The sequence below is a fragment of the Sorghum bicolor genome, chromosome 1 (genome assembly GCF_000003195.3).
Source record: "Sorghum bicolor cultivar BTx623 chromosome 1, Sorghum_bicolor_NCBIv3, whole genome shotgun sequence".
NCBI classification, from domain to species: Eukaryota; Viridiplantae; Streptophyta; class Magnoliopsida; order Poales; family Poaceae; genus Sorghum; species Sorghum bicolor.
In genome coordinates, this window is record NC_012870.2 from 55,045,165 (window position 1) to 55,063,662 (window position 18,498).

At 40.6% G+C, this 18,498-nt stretch overlaps 2 protein-coding genes across 4 annotated transcripts; both read right to left on the reverse strand.

Moving 5' to 3' along the window:
- Window positions 3,701-8,426, reverse strand: LOC110429514 (J domain-containing protein DDB_G0295729-like). 3 transcript variants are annotated; one of them, XM_021455782.1, is made up of 11 exons: window positions 7,369-7,510; window positions 7,056-7,258; window positions 6,867-6,940; window positions 6,707-6,787; window positions 6,180-6,251; window positions 5,985-6,090; window positions 5,843-5,906; window positions 5,519-5,647; window positions 5,320-5,437; window positions 4,908-4,984; window positions 3,701-4,775 (listed from the first exon to the last, which is right to left on the reverse strand). In XM_021455782.1, exons 2-11 carry the CDS (start codon window positions 7,162-7,164, stop codon window positions 4,370-4,372), a joined length of 1,236 nt encoding a protein of 411 aa, XP_021311457.1. In that variant the 5' UTR covers window positions 7,165-7,258; window positions 7,369-7,510; the 3' UTR covers window positions 3,701-4,369. The 3 variants fall into 3 exon arrangements, with proteins under 3 accessions (XP_021311457.1, XP_021311450.1, XP_021311453.1); XM_021455775.1 differs by having other exon boundaries at window positions 3,794-4,775; window positions 7,056-8,426; XM_021455778.1 differs by having other exon boundaries at window positions 4,574-4,775; window positions 4,933-4,984; window positions 7,056-8,426.
- Window positions 8,109-17,394, reverse strand: LOC8086273. Its single transcript, XM_021455770.1, has 15 exons — window positions 17,099-17,394; window positions 16,665-16,997; window positions 16,510-16,560; window positions 16,316-16,416; window positions 16,064-16,154; window positions 14,502-14,636; window positions 14,146-14,412; window positions 13,974-14,052; window positions 13,242-13,336; window positions 13,091-13,177; window positions 12,873-12,947; window positions 12,734-12,781; window positions 12,248-12,343; window positions 11,944-12,173; window positions 8,109-10,514 (listed from the first exon to the last, which is right to left on the reverse strand). Exons 1-15 carry the CDS (start codon window positions 17,297-17,299, stop codon window positions 8,471-8,473), a joined length of 3,933 nt encoding a protein of 1,310 aa, XP_021311445.1. The 5' UTR covers window positions 17,300-17,394; the 3' UTR covers window positions 8,109-8,470.

Here is an 18,498-nt window from a genome sequence, read left to right on the forward strand (position 1 = left end):
CGGAGGGATGAGTAGTTAAATGCTTAAAAATGCTTATATTAATTACTACAAGATCATCGACCTGATTTGCTAGCTACTAATAGAGATTCGATCACTAAATTAGTTATTATTGACCATAATATGTAGCTGTCAGCATGCTTGGGCCTTGTTTAGTTCCCAAAATATTTTACAAAATTTTTCACATTCCTCATCACATAGAATATTGCGTAAAATATAACTAATTGCACACCTGTAATTTGCGAGATGAATCTTTTTCAGCCTAATTAACCCATGATTGGACAATATTTATCAAATACAAACGAAAACTGCTACTGTTTTTATTTTGTAAATTTTTTTGAAGTAAACAAGGCCTTGCTCTCGATCTGTTTTTTCATGTGGAATAATGGTCCTAACATGAGTGGAAGAAAAGCAAAACGCATGGCCCAATATTTAGAAACTTTTTTTTGAGAGAAATGTAGCAATGCTTAAAAACTGATAGCTGTTGATCCCAATCGGTCATGCGAAGTGTAGATCCTTATCCTTAATCATAAATGTTACTAGTAGATCGCTTGTTGATGCAAATTGAAGGCTGGCCAGGCATCGACAAGATCGAAGACAGATCGCTCGCGTCTGTTCCTCTCCTCAACGTTTATTGGATCTGAGTCAGTCCCCGTAAAAGTTTTGAGCATTAAGTTTTGACCAAGCAGCATCTATGATGATTTTAGTATTATCATAGATTAACCTGAATGACGTTTTGTTAGAAATCATTGCAGATTAATAAAATCGATGACGATCTTAAATCATCACAATAAAGCCTAAGGCCTAGTTAACTCAGCTCAAGTCTATTCCTGTGATGGAAAAAAAGGGTCTTGGATGAATTGCCTCGTCATCGTGAATGTTTACATGGATACTTACATGGATAACGACATAGATACTACCTTAGGCCATTTATTAGCAAGTCAAAGTCTAAGATGGGGCCAATTTTTAGCCCAATTTTAGCTATTTTGGCAGCCCACTTTGAGCCATTTTGAAGCCCAAATTTGTCATCAATTTTAGCACACTTTTCAGCTCACACTACAGCACACATGACCCATATACATCACCCATTTTCACACATACAACCCATATACACAACACATATACATAGCCTATAAAGCTAATAATTGTAGTGGCACATCAAATAAATAATATTATACTTCCATCCAACATCATATCACATGAATTTTAATCTAACATCAAAATACATAAGTTTTCATTCAACATCCCATCAACTTTGCAGTTTATAACAAATAGAGATTCTAGAAATTACATTTCAGCAACTTAATGCATATAGTTGTAGTGGCAAAATGCATGTATGCAGCAGCAGCAGCAATGACTTTGTTCGGCTAGCTAAAAAAAAGTTGTTGGTGGTATTGATGTTGATTTATTGTGAGAGAAAAATATTATTCTATTGTTGAAAATAGTGCTGACAACAGCGACAAAATGCAAGCAGCAGCGGCGGCAAAAGATATACATGTATAGCTTAACTTGGTCGAAATTGACTCGACATAAGTTAAAAACAATAAAATGCATGAAGTTAGTAGCAAAAGATATAGCACCATGCATGTCTTAACTTGGTCGAACTTAACTGAGCAAAAGATCAAGTTTTGCTTTCATCTCGGATTAAGTCCTCTTTATCTTCTCTCGGTCCATAATCCTTGCCTGATTAGATTCTTGCACTTTCTTTGATAAATCAGTCACTTGTACACGAAACTCAGCATTTGCCCTTGAAAGGATCAAGATACCCAAGAGGGGGGTGAATTGGGCTTCTCTAAAAATTTAAGCAACCCATAAGCTCCAATTCAACCCTTGTGCCTAAGTGTGTTCTAGAGAGCTACCAGATAAAAGTTTTGCAACCTAATTCCAATCCTATTCTAGCATGGCAATTCTAGGAATGTAAAGTACTCAAAGTAAATGCTAGAATGTAAAGGATGAGAGCAAGAAGGACGCGGCGATGTTTTGTCGAGGTATCGAAGAGTCGCCACTCTCCACTAGTCCTTGTTGGAGCACCCGCGCAACGGCCTTGCTCCCCCTTGGTCCGCGCAAGGACCAAGTGCTCTCTACGGACTGATTCTCCGATACTCCGTCGCGGTGAATCACCCACAACCGTTCACAAGCTTGACACGAGCCACCCACAAGAACTCCGGGCAGTCTTCGTGCCTCCAATCACCACCAAACCGTCTAGGTGATGGCGATCACCAAGAGTAACAAGCAAAGAACTCTCACTTGACCCAAACAAGGCACTAGAGAGTGGTGGATGCACACTTGAACTCTTGGAACTCACTAGAGAAGGATTCACTCAAGAAATCACTCAATTCTCAATTCTCTCTAGGCTCTTGCTTCTCTCTCGCACCATAAGATGATTCTTAGCTGATTAAATGGGCAAGAGAGCTCTCATGGATGAGGTGAAGAAGTATAAATACTTCCCATCAAGTCCAAGGGTCGGCCACTCGAATTCCACAGAAAACGAGTGCACCGGACGCACTCCGCAGACGGTCCAGTGCTACATTAACGACTAGTTGTACTTGCAAACCTACCTTACACCGGACGCACCAAACGATCGTCCGGTGTCTCACTTAGGTCTCGTCCAGTGAGAAACAGGAATGCAACCCTCTCTGGGTAAGGGACCGGACACACCCCGTAGGGTCCGGTGCCTAACCCTAGGCACTCGGCGTGCTGGCTCAAAACCAACATACACCAGACGTGCCAACAGTGACACTGTGGCGTCCGGTGCCAGCGTCCAGTGCTTGTTCTCTACCTAAACTTTCGTCGAATCGTGAACTTTCCAAAACGAAGTTTGGTTCTCTCGATCTAAGGACTTTCTCAGAGCTGCCTCGTGCTAGGTTTACCAAGTGTGCACCACACCTAAATCTAAAGTCTTGTCTAGGTCAAGCTACCCGTTCAATGGCCCCCTTAATAGTACGGTCAAAGGAAAAACAAAGTCCTAAACTAGTCTAAGTGCCCTTCAACTTCATATGGCACTTAGACCTAGTCTAGTCTTGACGATGTCCAACAATCCTTTGAAAACCGAAATGATTTCCACCATTAAGTCGACATGAACGTCCTAGCTAGTTCATCGATCACCATTACCATGACCTAATTCAAATGATTTTGCCTCTACAAAACACACGTTAGTTATAGTAATCAACATTATCATTAATCATCGAAACTCATTAAGGGTCTAGATACTTTCAGCCCTTTTCTCTACTTCCAACCGTGCCTTAGTGTTTTCACTGGATTAAGAGAGGGTATTCTGGAACCCCACACTGCAACATACAGACCAACTCAAGTGTTGAGCCATGCCGTGGGCGGACCTGGCCATCGGGCTGCAGACGGTCAACCGTCAACGCATGTGTATGGGCGCATGGTGAAGTGGATCCACAGCATACATTGGACCTCCATCGACCAGCGTGACAGACGAGCGGCACTAATAAACTCATTGTGGTCGGCTAACTGAAAAAACAGCTAATGCTAATTCTAATTTATTTTGAAAGAAAACACTATTATTTTGCTGTGAGGATAAAGCCCCCATGCGATGGGGACACTCGCTGCTGCACGCATCGGCACCAGCTTGGTGTGCCCATAAGGCTAAATAACAAGGCAGCTCTCATTCTGGCTTATTAGGATTAAGAGCCAGCTCGGCTCGGCTCATTATCTTAACGAGTCAAAAAGCTAACTCGACTCAACTTATTACAAGCTTAAGCTGGCTCATTAAGCCGGCGAGCCAAATATAAAAAGTACATCAAAATATTTACATTTATCTAAAACTTAAAAATAGTAATAATACAAAAATAATATATCCAAAAATCTTCGGTCAAACAGAATATTTATATGAGCTAACATATCAACTATTTGTAAAATGTAAGACATGAAGTAATACAAAATTAATATAAGTTATGTCAACTTTTTCTTTAAAATTATAGCTCATTTGACTCGCGAGCGGCTCATGAGCTAGCTCAAGTTAGCTCGTTATAGCTTCGAGTTTTTCCTCAGGCTTAGACCGCAGCACTGCCACGATGTACAGCGGGCTGCTGGTGCTCAGGATGCTGAGGCCGCCGGAGCAAATGGAGCGCCTGGGCGATGGAGCTCCTCGGAGTGTGCGGACGATCCAAGGAGTGTGAGGCACTGAGGCTACTGTTGACTGAGAAGGCAGCTGATTGATCAATGCACGATACTGTTGACCGAGCAGACGCCTGACCTGATCCAGTGTCCATACGATACAATGCAATTGAGGAAGCCTCCGTAGAAGGCAATAGCAAATAGACTTAACGCAATGGCTACTATATGTGGACATCAACAGCCAAACGCATGCTATTCAGCGTGCCTATTTGTTGGACAAATTTTTTTTTAGTCACGGGTGCTGCTTCCTCTCCCATTTCCCTTCTCTCCTGCCTGTGCCGGCAGCAGTGCCGCCATCCCGCTCCCTCCGCTCCACAACCTGCCTCGAGGATGGCTTGCTGCTGCCGCCGCCTCGTGGCCCATGCGGCCTCACGCCATCCAGTTCAGGATCTCCATTGCTGCTGGCATCCTCGGCCCAGGCGTTGTCCTCGTCGGCAGAGCGCTCGCGAGGCTGCAGAATCGTCGGAAGGTTGCCCCCTGAGAACGTTCTTGATCCGGCGAGCATGACGGTGGGGGCCCCGGCCGGTGCGGGCGCCTGAGCAGAGACCCCCTCTTGGCCTCGGCTGCTCGACCTCAAGCTCCCCGCCTCCTGCTGTGCTCTGCCGCCATCCCTCTCGCGGTACCTCTCCCTGGAGCGGCTGCAGAAGGAGCAACCCACGGAGGTGATTATAATGTCGCAAATGGCTAGGTTTATCACACCAATGGTAAACGCAGTATCTGAATAGAGGAGACCAAAGTAATACGGTCTAACCATACTACACAGACTACACCTGTTGGGATTGGCAGAGAACTCACGCCTTGATGACCGCCCCAACTCGACTTGCTCCAGTTCACGTTGAAGCTCTCTCTAAAGACCAACACAGTAATAATGAGAAAACAAAGATAAAAGGCCATGCAGACTTGTATAATAAATAACATAAGGACCTATCATACTATGCAAGCACAGGTTCCAGGAATCATAGCTCAAGCAAGAATTTGCGCATAATAAACACATATATATGGCATAAACAAGAAAGTGACTCAAACTTTCAACGCTGTTTCACAGTAAAAGCCACTTGAAAGCAAATCCAAGCTAGCACTAAGTTTCTTTTAATGATGGATGTATGGAAGATTTATTGCAAAACAATATATTTCCCAAAACTAACAGATTATGTCAATTTGAAAAAATAAATTGCCTTGTACCTGAGTTTGTTTCTCTTTTTCCAAATCAATATTGAATTGCAGTTCCCTAGACTTTGCACGCTCAATATCCAGTTGACGTTGTCTTTCTACTTCACGTTCCATCTCGAGAGCTCTTTCCCTACAAAGACATACAACAAAGAAATAGGATAAACACCCTATTGTTTCTGACATGTCAAAGAAAAGAGCAGCGCATCAAAACCTGTCAAGCTCTTGCATAAGCTCCATTTCCCTGGAGTTTGTCTCTTCTAAGTACTTTTCACGAGCATGTCTTATAAGCAGCTTCTTTTGCCTGCGTGCTGTAATTTCCTCTTTCAGCCTAGACCTTTCCCTGTCAAATTAAAACATACCCCAAATGAGTATTAATAGTTCAATATGCTTCTAGAATCCAAAGTAAAATGTTGTGAGAAAAAGGATATCTTGGATCGACATAGCAGTCAATACGGCAGCAAACTTGTTACGGTAGGAATTTCATAAAAAAATGAACGATAGTGAATTTGAAGGACCGTCACAATATGTAACTTACAGGGACCTAATGTTTTCCCGGATTTGCTGGAGCCGTTTATTAACCTCACTACCATCATTGTGGTCTGTAAACAAAATTATAAGACATGTAAATACAAAAATGTAGCATTGACAGCAATAGCCCTGAAAGTAATTGAGCTTACATGATGGCATAGCAAGCACCATAGTATCATCGGTGTGCCCAACAAAGTTATGAACTGATTTCTCTTTTTCAATAAGCTCCAATTCAATCTCAGCTTCTTCAAGTTCCTTGGTGACAAATTTAATCAAGTGTTAGGACTCTGAATAAGTTATCCAAAACAAGATGCCAGAGAGAAAAGGGCTGTTGCACTTCTCACCTCATGTTCTTGTGCAGATCTGGCTGAGAAGAACTCAAAGTATGCTTCGATAGAACTCAAAGAGGACATCACCTATCGAGATGAGTATGGCAAGTTTAGATAGCCCAGTACTAACTAAAGCATAAAATTAGCACCATATGATTTCAGCAACTTTATTTTTTTTTCCCTTCAACAACGCAAGAGAGCTGCTTTCCATTTCATTAAGCATGCCAGATATAATATCAATTTGAACCAAGATACAAGCATGCCAGTGTTTCCTTATGCTAGAAAGAACTTTCTTTGAAGAAAGATGAACAAAAACTTCCAAACACTAGTAATTTTGGGGGCGCACTTAGTCTAAGTGCAGTTATTACAAAGATTGAAACTGTCAACGAAATATAAAATGAGTCTGATACGCAGGCACAATCAACAATGAGAACATAATTCAAGTAATGAACTGAAATGGATAACTGTGCAATAAAGTCAAAACAGAAGCAACAATACAGATGGAGAAGACCAAAAAAATTAATCATTCAGAACACTATGACCTGAAGGATTGATTCACGGATGCTCTTGAAATCAGGGCTGACTGGTTGACTAGTACATCCAGAAAGAACTTCTTTTACAACCTAATGAAAGAGATTTAAAGTCAGTACTCAGTAAACATGTTACGGTACATAAGCACCGGAAAGGGGGGAGGGGCAGTACAGTTGTAGCATCTGATTCACTTTTTAGTTGGCACAGAGCTCGGCAGAGATCTTTCTCCATATATCCAAGACCTCCTAGTACATAATGAGAAAAAAAATAGCTTGAACAATCAGAACATCATACAGGTCATACAATGGAATTTACATATGTTGGCTCAGAAATCTGAATATTCAATTATCACAGATTTACCTGTTGATGTTTGCATGTTTTCCAACTTCTGCCAAACACATTCAGGTATCAAAGTGATATCTTCAGGAGTAGAATAAAGACATGCCTTGGAAAACAACAGCAAAGACATTCGTGTAAAATAGCCCTCTTCAATTACACCAGAAAGTTGTCCCAAACCATTCAGGATACCATTACTGGATGAAAGATAGGACTGCAGGTGCTTCCTATCAACAAAAGGCACATATTCAGTAAGCAATGCCATTGCATGATTCCTTAATAGCATAGAAGAGTCATGGAGAGCCAATGCTGCTACTCTGTCCCATGTATGAGTTACCAAAAGGGATGTTACTGTTGAACCCGATATGAGGAAATTTTGGTCATAGTTTGGATATTTCAAATCAGCTTCAGTAGAACTTGTTTTGTTAATAATCCTCCCAAGCTGCTGTACAGCAACAGAACGTTGCTCTGGCTCAGAATGATTCAACATTGTACAGAAAAGATCAATCAAACATATCTCACTGTTCTTGAAGCCCTCAATTCCACCGGAAACTAATAATGACAACCACTTATCTGTCTGCAGCCTCCAGGATATCCTAGGTGCATGGGAACAGAAGTGCTTGACTGCAGAGCATGTGGCATTAAGAACATTACCCCAAGCAAGGATGTTTGGTATCCCCATTATATAATCGAGCATAGCTGATGCCACCTGCCAGAACTGTGTTTCCTGATTTACCAAAATGATATCTCCTAGACCTTCAAGAGCACTTTGCCAATGCTTTTGTGCAAGCTCACAGGAAATTTTCACAGCAACATCTTGCTCACTGCTACTAGATATTGTGTCTTCTTGCACTATGGACTTCAAAAATTTTGCAAACAACAAACACTTCGCCATAGACAAAGAGATCCTAGAGGCCAACTGATGGTGCCATTTCCAACTATCCTCAATATATAAAGTAAGGTGCGAAATGAACTTCTCCAGGGTGCCACAAAATTCTATGATACTATTAGGATGCAGATTATAAAGACCCTTATGACTTCCATCATTCTCACAATATGCTGTGGATTTCATTAGTGCTTGTTCTTCACTATCTTGTGCATTCTTCTCTAGTAGCATAGTGCCATCAACTCCTAAGGAACCAGCAGGTTCTATAGACTGGCTTGTTGCAGAAAGGATGCTGACACCAAGTAGTTCAATATTTTGAATTAGTACAGCTTCACAACCATCTAGAAGTGTCTGGAAACCTTGAAGATAGCTGCATAACAATGATGGTGGATCAAAACTGATGCAATCAATCCATACTAACAAGGAGCCTAACATTTCAATCCTTCTCTCAAATGAGAAATCAGGAAACATTGATCCCAGAATGAAGATAAGCAAGGGTGCCTGAATCTTATTTTCAGCTGTATCCACCGAATCTTTACCACAACGAACAATTTCATACAATCTTCAACACAAAGCAACTCAAATTGCTGCCCTCCTTTATATGGCCCAGTACTTTTGTATCATTAGTTCCCTTCCTTAAGAAGTAGGAGATGAGTGGCTTCATTAGACATAGGACAGACTTGAGGAAGGCCACATCAGTATAAGAAGCTCTACAGAGAGACACAAGAATGTGCACTATCCTCGGCATTTCAGGAATAACGGATTCCACGTGCTCAGTAACAATAGACTCAAGTAGGTAGAAGACAACTGCTTTCGCATTGGCAGCAATATTTCCTCTTATATAACTAACTCCGTTTGCGACTATAAGATGCTCCTTAATGCGTTCAAGATAAGGCCACAAGCACAACTCAGAAAACCAACAAAGAACATCTGGTACTGCACTGTTGGGCAGACATTTTAACTGTAGCCCAACAGCCTCCAAGATGCTCTCCCCAAATGCAATAAACAATTTTCCCATGCTTGGAAAGAAGAAATGTAGCTCCGGAAGTAAGATTTTAAACTGTTTGGTCATGCTTGGTTGGTCTGACAGAGTAGTTTCCTTCTTGAACAAGTGCGTACAATTAAATTGTTCACCTTTTGCAGACATGACTTTCGGAGTTGCAACTCCATCCATCAAACAAAGTTCATCCATGTAAATTGATAACAAAGATGTAAGCTGTGAGAAATCAGAAGCAAGAAACAGCTTCTCATTTAAATATTCCTTGGCATAGCGAGACACTGCCATCCATCCGAGAAATCGAGGGAGTGGGCTAGAAAACATGGAGAAATCAGATATCTTCTGTATCCATGTTGATGGAGGGACTAAACTTCTAAAACGGAAACCATCTCTTTTATTTCTTGCAAGTTCTCTAGTGTTATCACTGCCTGATGAAGCCAGAACCAGTTTCTGGAGAAGGGCCCAACGTCTTCTTAGACCATGTATTTTTACCCTATCCAATTTCTTATTCCCTGTGTTAATAAAACTGTAAAGACATGCAAGCTGGTCATTGAGGCTTTCAGCAGACTTCAAAATTATATCAATTACATTCTCTGGTGGACAAAATAGATCAGTTGCTGAGTGCAACAGGAACAACAAGCTCTGGAGGAGAATTTCACTACACAAGTGTCCTTTCCTTTGGAATTGCTTCACAATAAAGTGGCACAGCATAGCTTGGTTCTTTCTGACCAAAGTTATAGAATCAGCAAACTGAAGAGCTTCAGGTGAGATTTCTACAGATCGCATGCCATCTTCAGCAATATTTGGATATGGTTCCCCTTCAGGTATCTTTCCCTGATATTCACAGTCAAATCTGGCAGCTTGTAGGAGTAAATCTATGACAGATCTATCCCGCTTCTTCTCCAAATTATAGATTGCCTTTTTATCTAAATCTTTGAAGTGGAATTTTTTCAACGCAGAGGAAGCATTCCCCTGCATCAACTCCGAATGAATACGTTCAATATTGTCCAGAGGCTCTAAATTAGGCTGGAATTCCAATAGAAAAAATGGATTAACGTAACATTCTGCTGCTAATAACAAAGCATCAATTCCAGCGTTATGCCCTTCTAATGTTGGTTCTTGTTGCATGCATAGGTTCAGTGCTATGCGATGAAATTCTTGAGCTCTTAACTCACAGTCCTCGTAGTTTTCCAGCTGTTGATAATCAGCCTGTGCATCAAAATAATCAGCTGCAACAATATTATCTAGCAGGAAAGGGTCAGATGATAGTTTCTCATTGCTTCTGCCTTCAGGGATGTCGTGGTTCAAACTTGTTTTAGTTACTACATCATAGCCTTTTCCTTTCAAGGTGTAAAGACTAGTCAACTCAGATTGGTTTAATTCTTCAGGAGCAAACAAAAAACTGCACTGTTCAAAATTTTCAGGCCGAACAGTTGGTTCAGATGCATCTCGCCCATCAATATTTTCTGGATTGCATGGATGTGGTGCACCATTATCCAAAACAGCCAAAGGCACATTATCAATCTCATGCGCTGAACTTTTGCAGAGGTCAATGTCAGGAGGAAGAGGCATGTGCGGATCCAAGATAGAGAGAATTACACTGCAAACCAAAAGTCAGGCATGTTACACCAGCAAGCATGATAGTGTTATGCTAGAGAAATGATTCATCTACTATGCCATCACATGCATGCATTAAAGTCACATGGTTCAGAACTTTGCATCATGGTCTTGAAATGTAAACTAAATTCGTCATATTAAGTGCAGTATATGTATGTAGGTTGATGCCCTCGCCTGGGTGGCCACACCAGACAGGTTGATCTAACCCCAGGTGATCGCAATTGAACACCTGGTTTTGCTACCTGGCTGAGGCGTGTTTCCCAGGGCAAGAACCAAACAAGCCCATGGTATGTCTTTGTCCATGTGGCCCACTTAATTGGATTGATCCATGATGCCCATACTCTCTTTTATAAACCAGACAGCTAATGGGCATACAGTAATAAATATTGTTCCCCCATCTAAATTTCTTATGATTACATGGATACCAAACCTAGCCAGTCTACATTATAAAGCAACCCAATTCAATGGTGCAGATCAGAATGACCTTTATTAGAAATTAGAAGCTAGGATAGCAAAAAGATGATTCAGGAAAGAAAACATCAATTGCATGTCATAAGCCATAAAGCGTAAATCACTCATCAAATACTAGAGAAGACAGCTGCTAGTAGACACACAAAAGGTTCCCCAATCCTGAGTAACAATAACTTCACTCCTTTCAATCAAGAACCTTTTCGTGCTTCGACTTAAGGACATCAAGATGAAACTTACAATCATTTTTTACCAATGATAACTAAAGAGTATAGAAAATTAATATTATGGAATTATTTTTGTGGAAAATCTAATCCTGCCATTTTCACCTGACTAGTTAAAACGTTTGAAAGATACATGTTTGTGCACAAATTGGTACCTCAAACTTCCACTTATAGCTCAGATTGCCCTCCCAACAGGACAGGTGTGTGGGTGGCTTATGAAGACATACCTCTTGTATGTTCAAGGAAAAAAAATTGGCTCAAATTTTGAAAAGGAAAGTTGGTCCTGGAAAATGGTTTGGTTGAGGCTACTAGCTAATTTGGTAAGAAATATAAGCAACTGCTTATGTTTCCTGCCAAATCAACCAGTGACCTAAATTAAATCATGTCTGAAAGTTCAGAGGGCAATCTGGATCTTCTGAAAGTAAATGGGGCCACAATAAGCTTTGTATGGAAGTGGCAGACAAATTTACACATCAGTTGGATTGGATAAGTAGCTCTCTGTACAGTAAGTTCCTTTTTCCCTCTTAGTAAAATCTCTCTAAAGTGGGGGGCCTCCCCTGCTGTATTTAATGTTCAAAAAAAATTATACACAAGTCCATGGCAACATTACACTGTGAGCAGAGTAGTAGCTAATGATGGTTGGCTTGCATAATCATGACAATTGGGTTATTGTAGTATCAAGCTTATGTCAAATCTGTAAATACATATTGCTTTACCAACCTTGGGGCAACGGCTCCTCGTCGCCATTCAAGTTCTAAAGAAGGGAGAACAGCAGCTCTCTTTACTGCTTTATGGATAATATTTAAGGCAATATCGTATACACTTGACTGCTTCTCCAAATATATAGCAGAGATACTACCAAATATTACTGTGTCTTTCATGGCACTTGTAGAAGGATCGATAAAAGGATCTAGCATCTCCAGAATGAAAAGTAACTTATGCATGACTTCCTGAAAGTAGGAAAGTTAAGGAAGCAGTACAGAAGTCACTACAAAGAACCACTTTCAGAAAGGGAAACATGTACTTTATATTCTGTGAGCACATCATCCATATGCCCAGAAATTGCCAATACAACATACTTCAGTGCTGCACGTGAACGAGCAAGAGATTGGCCAGCTTCCTAACCAACATGATAAAGAACAAAGTTAATTGGTTCACAATATAAATATGGAGTGGAAATCAACTTAAAAGTTACTGAAGTACTAAACAAATCGTTGATGTTGATTTAGGATATCACAAAGGAAGGAATTCCAGTTTTGGTCAAGTAGTACTATCACAATAACATATATTTTTCAAAGTTGTGAATAGCTTATTGTTTCATCTCAAATACAGGTGCATCCCTTCAACAGCATTAACACCACAACGGTAAATAAATTAGAACATAACTTCATTTGGTATAGTAGCAAAAGTTCAAGACCTAAGTATGGTAGGATACAAATGCACCAGGTTACAGCCATCAAAAGTTAATTTCAATTTTCCAAGCATTGCTAAGTTACCAGTGTGCACATACCTGGATGATACTTAGGAGATCCTCTAGAAGTTCAACTGCAAGATCTACCTGTTTTGAAAGTATATGAAGAGTTAAGAGACTAAAGTCACAAAAAGGAATGCTAACAGAAAATCCTTAGTAACAAAATTATAAAAGAGACCTTTGCTGTTATCATCGGTACCCATGGTACCAATGGGCCCCGACACAAGTCAAGCAAAACACAAGCCGTTTTTACCTAATAAGTCAAAAAAAGAAAGCATGAATAACTTTCTGAGGGATAGTTCTTTTTTTTCAGCAGAGTGTAAGCAAACAGGTAGCAAAAGCATAAATAATTTCTGGAAAAAGTGAAGAGAAAAAGATTGCAGCAGAGATACGAACATGTGATGAAAGGTAGGATGAAAGATAACCAGCACAAGCTCTGAGAAGAGGATGAAAAACTGATGACGATACTGACATCGTAACAATCTGCAGCCACAATAATCTTCAGGAATGGTATAACAAATTATATCAATCAAAGCCATTGAGGTACCTGAGAGAGAGCATTTTGAACATTTGAATGATTCCATTGGCTAAAAGAATCATCAATATGTTCAACAGGACCAGAACTGAGTGGAGGACGAAGTGCTACAAACACACAAGAGCAACTACTCAGCAAATGCATGCACATTATCATAATCATCTTTGTGGATCATATATCAGACCAAAATAAATCAACTGCAACATTTTCTTTAGTCAAACTCAAAGAGCAGCCAAGACACAAGAGTCATGACAATTAGTTAGCCACATAGGCCTAGGTTATGGAATCTATGCAGTCCAATTTTTTTCTTGAATGATGCTGGAGAGCTTCGTGTCATTTCATTAAGGAAGAAAAAGATACAAATGAGCGAGGCTAGAGCCGTCCCACCCGAGCCAAACCCACACACACCTACATATCAGTCCAGTTATTTTAACTATGAACTTATTTTACAAGTTGGTCACATGAAAAATGGTAAATTTTACAAATTTTCTCAAAAAATATTTTTATAATGCGATAGTTTTATAATATTTTAAAATTATATTGCAAAAGAAAAGGATGATCAAAAGTGTGCTTAGACATCATGTATCTCCATGTCCTAAATATAACCATGATTAGAGCAAGTGACATGTGAGTGTGCATGCATGAAGGTACGGATCTACCCATAGCAAACATTCTAATCATTCAAATGGATGTATACTTCAATGAAAAGTAGTAAAGAAAACATGTATACTGCACAGACATTACCTGGAAGTAGGGCTTGGACAAGTGGTAAGACAGACCAAATGTCTGAAGTAACATCAGCAAGCTTGCGACATATTATAGGCTATAATTACAAACCAAGAAAACATAAGTATCTTCAAATAGAATGGTACATATATGGTAAAAGATATGAGGATGGAACAATAAGATAGGTAACCTGTGATGCAGCTGCATATAGTACATGAAGAATGCCTTCTTCCACAGCAGCAATATCCAAAATATTCACGAATGAACCATCAAACTGATTTTCTGACAGGCTAAATTCTTCTCCAAACATACTGGAGTAGTCTGTAGAAAGTACTAGACTGAAAGCATCGCTTTTAGGAATTTCATCAGAGACTTGGCTTGGTAGCATGACACTAGTATTCATTGATTTGTCTAAAAATGGCTCAGGCTCCAATAGTTTTTGCAATACCTTCGATGCCTAAGTTAAAAGAAACAATTGGGTAGCAAATCCTCCATGAGGAAAGTGCATGTAACAAAAAATGAAAAATATAGTGTCAAAGAACATACTCGAAGGCAAACAACTCCAAGGGTTTTGTCTTTATGCGCTTTCCTTAAGAGGAGCATAGCCGTTTCAGATCGAAATGCCAGCAAATACGAAGCAGGCTGAACAGATGATGGACTCCGTGATCTCCTCGGTTGTGCCTAGAAGAAAGAGTTCAGAATACTACATCAGGTGGACAAACTGAAAGGAGTGCCTCTATGTTCCCCAAGAGAATAACAGACACCTAAACATCTATGTTTGATGTACTAATTGACAATCCCCTCAACTTCTCTAACTGGCTTATGAGGCAGTTTTCTTTCAGGGAGCAAAGGGACATTTTGCATAGGACATTTTGGCACGGTTTGGTTGGCTTGCTAAATTTCCTCACCTCGCCTCACCCAGCAAGGTAAGCCTTGCCAGCGTGGGCAAGCCAAATTGTCTCTCCGAAGCTAGCAAGGAAACAACAAAGCAAACAAAGAAACCAAACATGTTGTATGTTCCAGTTTTTTGCCTGGCGAGGTGAGGCGAGCTCAAGCAAGACAGAGATCTAAACACATTTTTTTTCAGGGCGCATACTTGTATGATGGCCATGTTTTTGGTAAAATAAAAAGAAAGGATTTGTAGTAGGTCTAGTCAGAGAGTGGAGCACGAAAGGCTGCCATCTCTTCACTGTTCATACTATGATTTTGCAGAGTAATAAAATCCTTATGTGAACTGATAGGTTGATGGCAATACCATTTTGGACCCAAAAAAAGGTTTTAGGGCCAGTCATTGAATGCATTAGGTTTCACACTCCAAGAAAACACCAGGAACAAATTATGCGCTTAACCATTTAGTTCTCATTTCTAAACATTTCTGGCCATATTTCAAATAGCAAACTAAGCTAGTTATTTAGAAGTTTCATCAGAAAGCAGAACTGGCCCAGCTGCGAAAACTATTTACTGTTCTGAAAAATGTGACCTTGAATGGGATGGTCAGAAAAAAGACAACCATCTTCCATGAATGCTTGCAAGAAATTAACAACCTGATCAGAAGATAGTATTTTTGGCATTTCAATGCCTACCGTACAGCCCAACTAAAATTTTTAACATGTAACAGCTAAAGGTAACAGGAAGATCCCCGGTAACATCAACCTAACTTAATCACAGTGACAGATCTTCAGCAGCCATTCTGTGGTAACAAATTTGATTTGAGCTATTCAAGTTGCCTACCAGAAAATATTTTGTATTCCATGCTAGAACTTTTATCAGTCACCCATTAATCAAGGCAAGCTCCAATGCGGGCTGAATTTGCATTATACTATCTTTTTGAAACTAACAAAGGAGCTCAACACATATAATGACAATCAGCACTAATGTTACCCAAAGTTCTCTCAGGAAGGGGAAAAGGACATAATATAAATGATTGTTTTAGCCACTTCAAATAAGCAGGAAACCATGTATGACTAAGACTGCAAGTGCAGATCCATGTGATCAATCTTACAGCATACATGGCTGCAGTGCCGTAACCTTCACCTTCCACACCTACTGTAGCAAGTCGCAAGAACGAGAGAAACAGACGCACATAAGCCAAAAAAAAGGTTACATGCCTCAAAGTTTGAAGAAACTGTTGGAGTAGAAGCCAGACTGGTTCTGAGGGCATCTGAATCAGCAGAACCAAACAAAGATTTGGTAGGATCTCTGTAAATTTAGGACATTTCAGATACCATCGCCCACATACAGGCAGGCAAGTGCAAACACGTATTCACAATAACACAAGTGCAATATATGACGGCAGGCAACATAGCATGTATCATAAATCCAACTGATACATGGTTGCAAGTTAAACAAGGAAGACACACCTTTCATTTATAAGGTGAAGGATAGGATAAAATGGACCAGCAAGTAGAGCCAAGAACCGCACGCTGCTCTCTGGGGTGTCCGCCACACTATTAAGGTCAGCCTGAACTAAACATACAGCAGCCTGTTAAAGGGCAGTACACAACATGCTTCGAGAAATGGCAATTTAGCTAGGAGCCAGAAAGATTGACTTCACCTCAATCTGGGGAAGAAATGGAGGTAGCCTGATGGAGATGTCTTTAAGCAACTAGAATGAATGGGGCAGAAATGCATCAGGAACTCATGACATGGTGAACCCCCAAAGCCAAAGGGTCAAATAAGAAAGAAGAAACGGAGTAGTGAGAAGAGAACCTGGAGGTGCATGTTGTGAGAAAGGGGTTGTTTGGAGGATGTGATTTGCGGGAGCAAGTAGCTGAGCAGTGGCTGGAGCTCAGGTTCGAGGCCAGGCACGGGGATGCCAAAGAGCTGGATGAAGAAGATGGCGATGGGGTTGCCGCGCAGGCAGGAAATGCGGAGGTAGCGGCAAGGGGTGTGGTTGGCGGGGTAGACGATGTCGCGCTTGGGGGCCTCGCAGCGGGGGCGCACCTTGACGAAGGCATCGGGCTTGTATCGCAGACCAGCAGTGAGCTCCCATTCGAGGACGGATTTGTTGTAGATGCGGATGTGGGAGAGGAGGCACGGTTCCTGCAAGCAACTGGGGAGGGAGTGACTACTCAATTCGAATTCGATCCCCAACTAGATTGGGAGAAGAGGGAGAAGAATAAGCTGTAGAAGCAGATGGGGACCTGGAGCTCAAGGAGGATCCATTCCTTGGTGTTGGTGGCGGTGGACCAGTGGGAACGCAGGTCGGCCTCAAGCAAGTTCCCCGCCTTCTGCGACGGCGACTCGCGAGAGGATGCCTTCACCCGGAAACCTAGCGCCACCACGCCATCCCCCCAGTCCGCTGACGTATCCCTCTCCGGCGGAGCCGCCGCCGCTGCCTCCATCAGCTCCGACTGGCTCCCTCCCCTGCCCGCACCGCGCTGCACTGCACTCCCTCCTCGGCTCCTCGCCTCTTGTCGAGTGAATGAAGACTGAAGGACTAGAGCAAGACGACTCTCTGTTCGCCCAACAACTGGGGATGGGCCAGGCTTCCCAGGTATGGTGTTATGGATATTGGGCCGAGGACCCATTCACTTCAAATCAAAATAGGAAAAGGGGAAAAATGTCCATTTTAGCTCCCCGACTTCCTCAAACTCCAAAACTAAGGTCTTGTTTAGATTCGAAAAAATTTTGGATTTCGACACCGTAGCATTTTTATTTTTACTTGACAAACATTGTCTAATCATAGAGTAACTAGGCTTAAAAGATTCGTTTCGTGATTTACAGTGTGCAATTAGTTTTTGTTTTCATCTATATTTAGTGCTCCATGCATGTGCCGCAAGATTCGATGTGACGAGGAATCTTGAAAAGATTTTGATTTTTGGAGTGAACTAAACAAGGCCTAATATCTTTCAAGTTACTTTCCTGACTTATTTTAAAGTGGATAGAATGTGGTTTTGTCCTTTTTCTACATAAAAAGGCCAGTGAATACTTGATATGGTCATTAAACCCAAAAAAAATCACTAAACTTCTAAAACATTAAAAAAACACATATTGATAGATTAGGATATTATGTATCCAGATAAAGTATTTACATCTCATGAGAATATATCTAAAAGCTTATAAAATTAGATTTATCTCTACGAAAATAGAAAAAATCAAAACATTCTAATTGATGTCCTAGCGTGTTTGAAAAAAATGCATAACAAAAAACAAAAGACACGGCTAGCACAAATGCATGACATTAATGTATGTTGTTTTCATGCTAGCTGTATCTCATATTTTTGACATGCATAGTTTTTAAAGGACATTAGGCATTGATTAGAATATTTCAAATCTTTTCCATTTTACTAGAGCTAAATCTTTTTTTGGAGATACTAGTAGATATGTTTTCATGAGCTCTAAATATTTTATTTTAATTCTTCATGTCAAAATCTATCCCTAGTTCTTCCTGAAATTGATTTAAGAAGCTTTGTTGTTTTTTATGGGTTTAAAACTTTGTTAAGTATTTACCAAATGTTTTAACTAAAAAAGACAAAACCATATCAAACTAAGATAAAGAGGTTATTTGATCAGTTTTGAGAAATTAGGGGTGAGATGTCTA

Excerpts from the sequence above, each read along its gene's own strand:
- LOC110429514 (XM_021455775.1), bottom strand. The coding sequence starts at position 8,388 with ATGTTTCCTGATTTCTCATTTGAGAGAAGGATTGAAATGTTAGGCTCC. Across the intron at positions 6,252-6,706 it reads TCCGTGAATCAATCCTTCAG|GTGATGTCCTCTTTGAGTTC; the intron begins GTCATAGTGTTC and ends TCATCTCGATAG. Across the intron at positions 5,907-5,984 it reads GGTGCTTGCTATGCCATCAT|ACCACAATGATGGTAGTGAG; the intron begins GTAAGCTCAATT and ends TTTTGTTTACAG.
- LOC8086273 (XM_021455770.1), bottom strand. The coding sequence starts at position 17,299 with ATGGAGGCAGCGGCGGCGGCTCCGCCGGAGAGGGATACGTCAGCGGAC. Across the intron at positions 16,417-16,509 it reads CATTTCTTCCCCAGATTGAG|GCTGACCTTAATAGTGTGGC; the intron begins GTGAAGTCAATC and ends TGTTTAGTTCAG. Across the intron at positions 12,174-12,247 it reads ATGTGCTCACAGAATATAAA|GAAGTCATGCATAAGTTACT; the intron begins GTACATGTTTCC and ends TCCTACTTTCAG.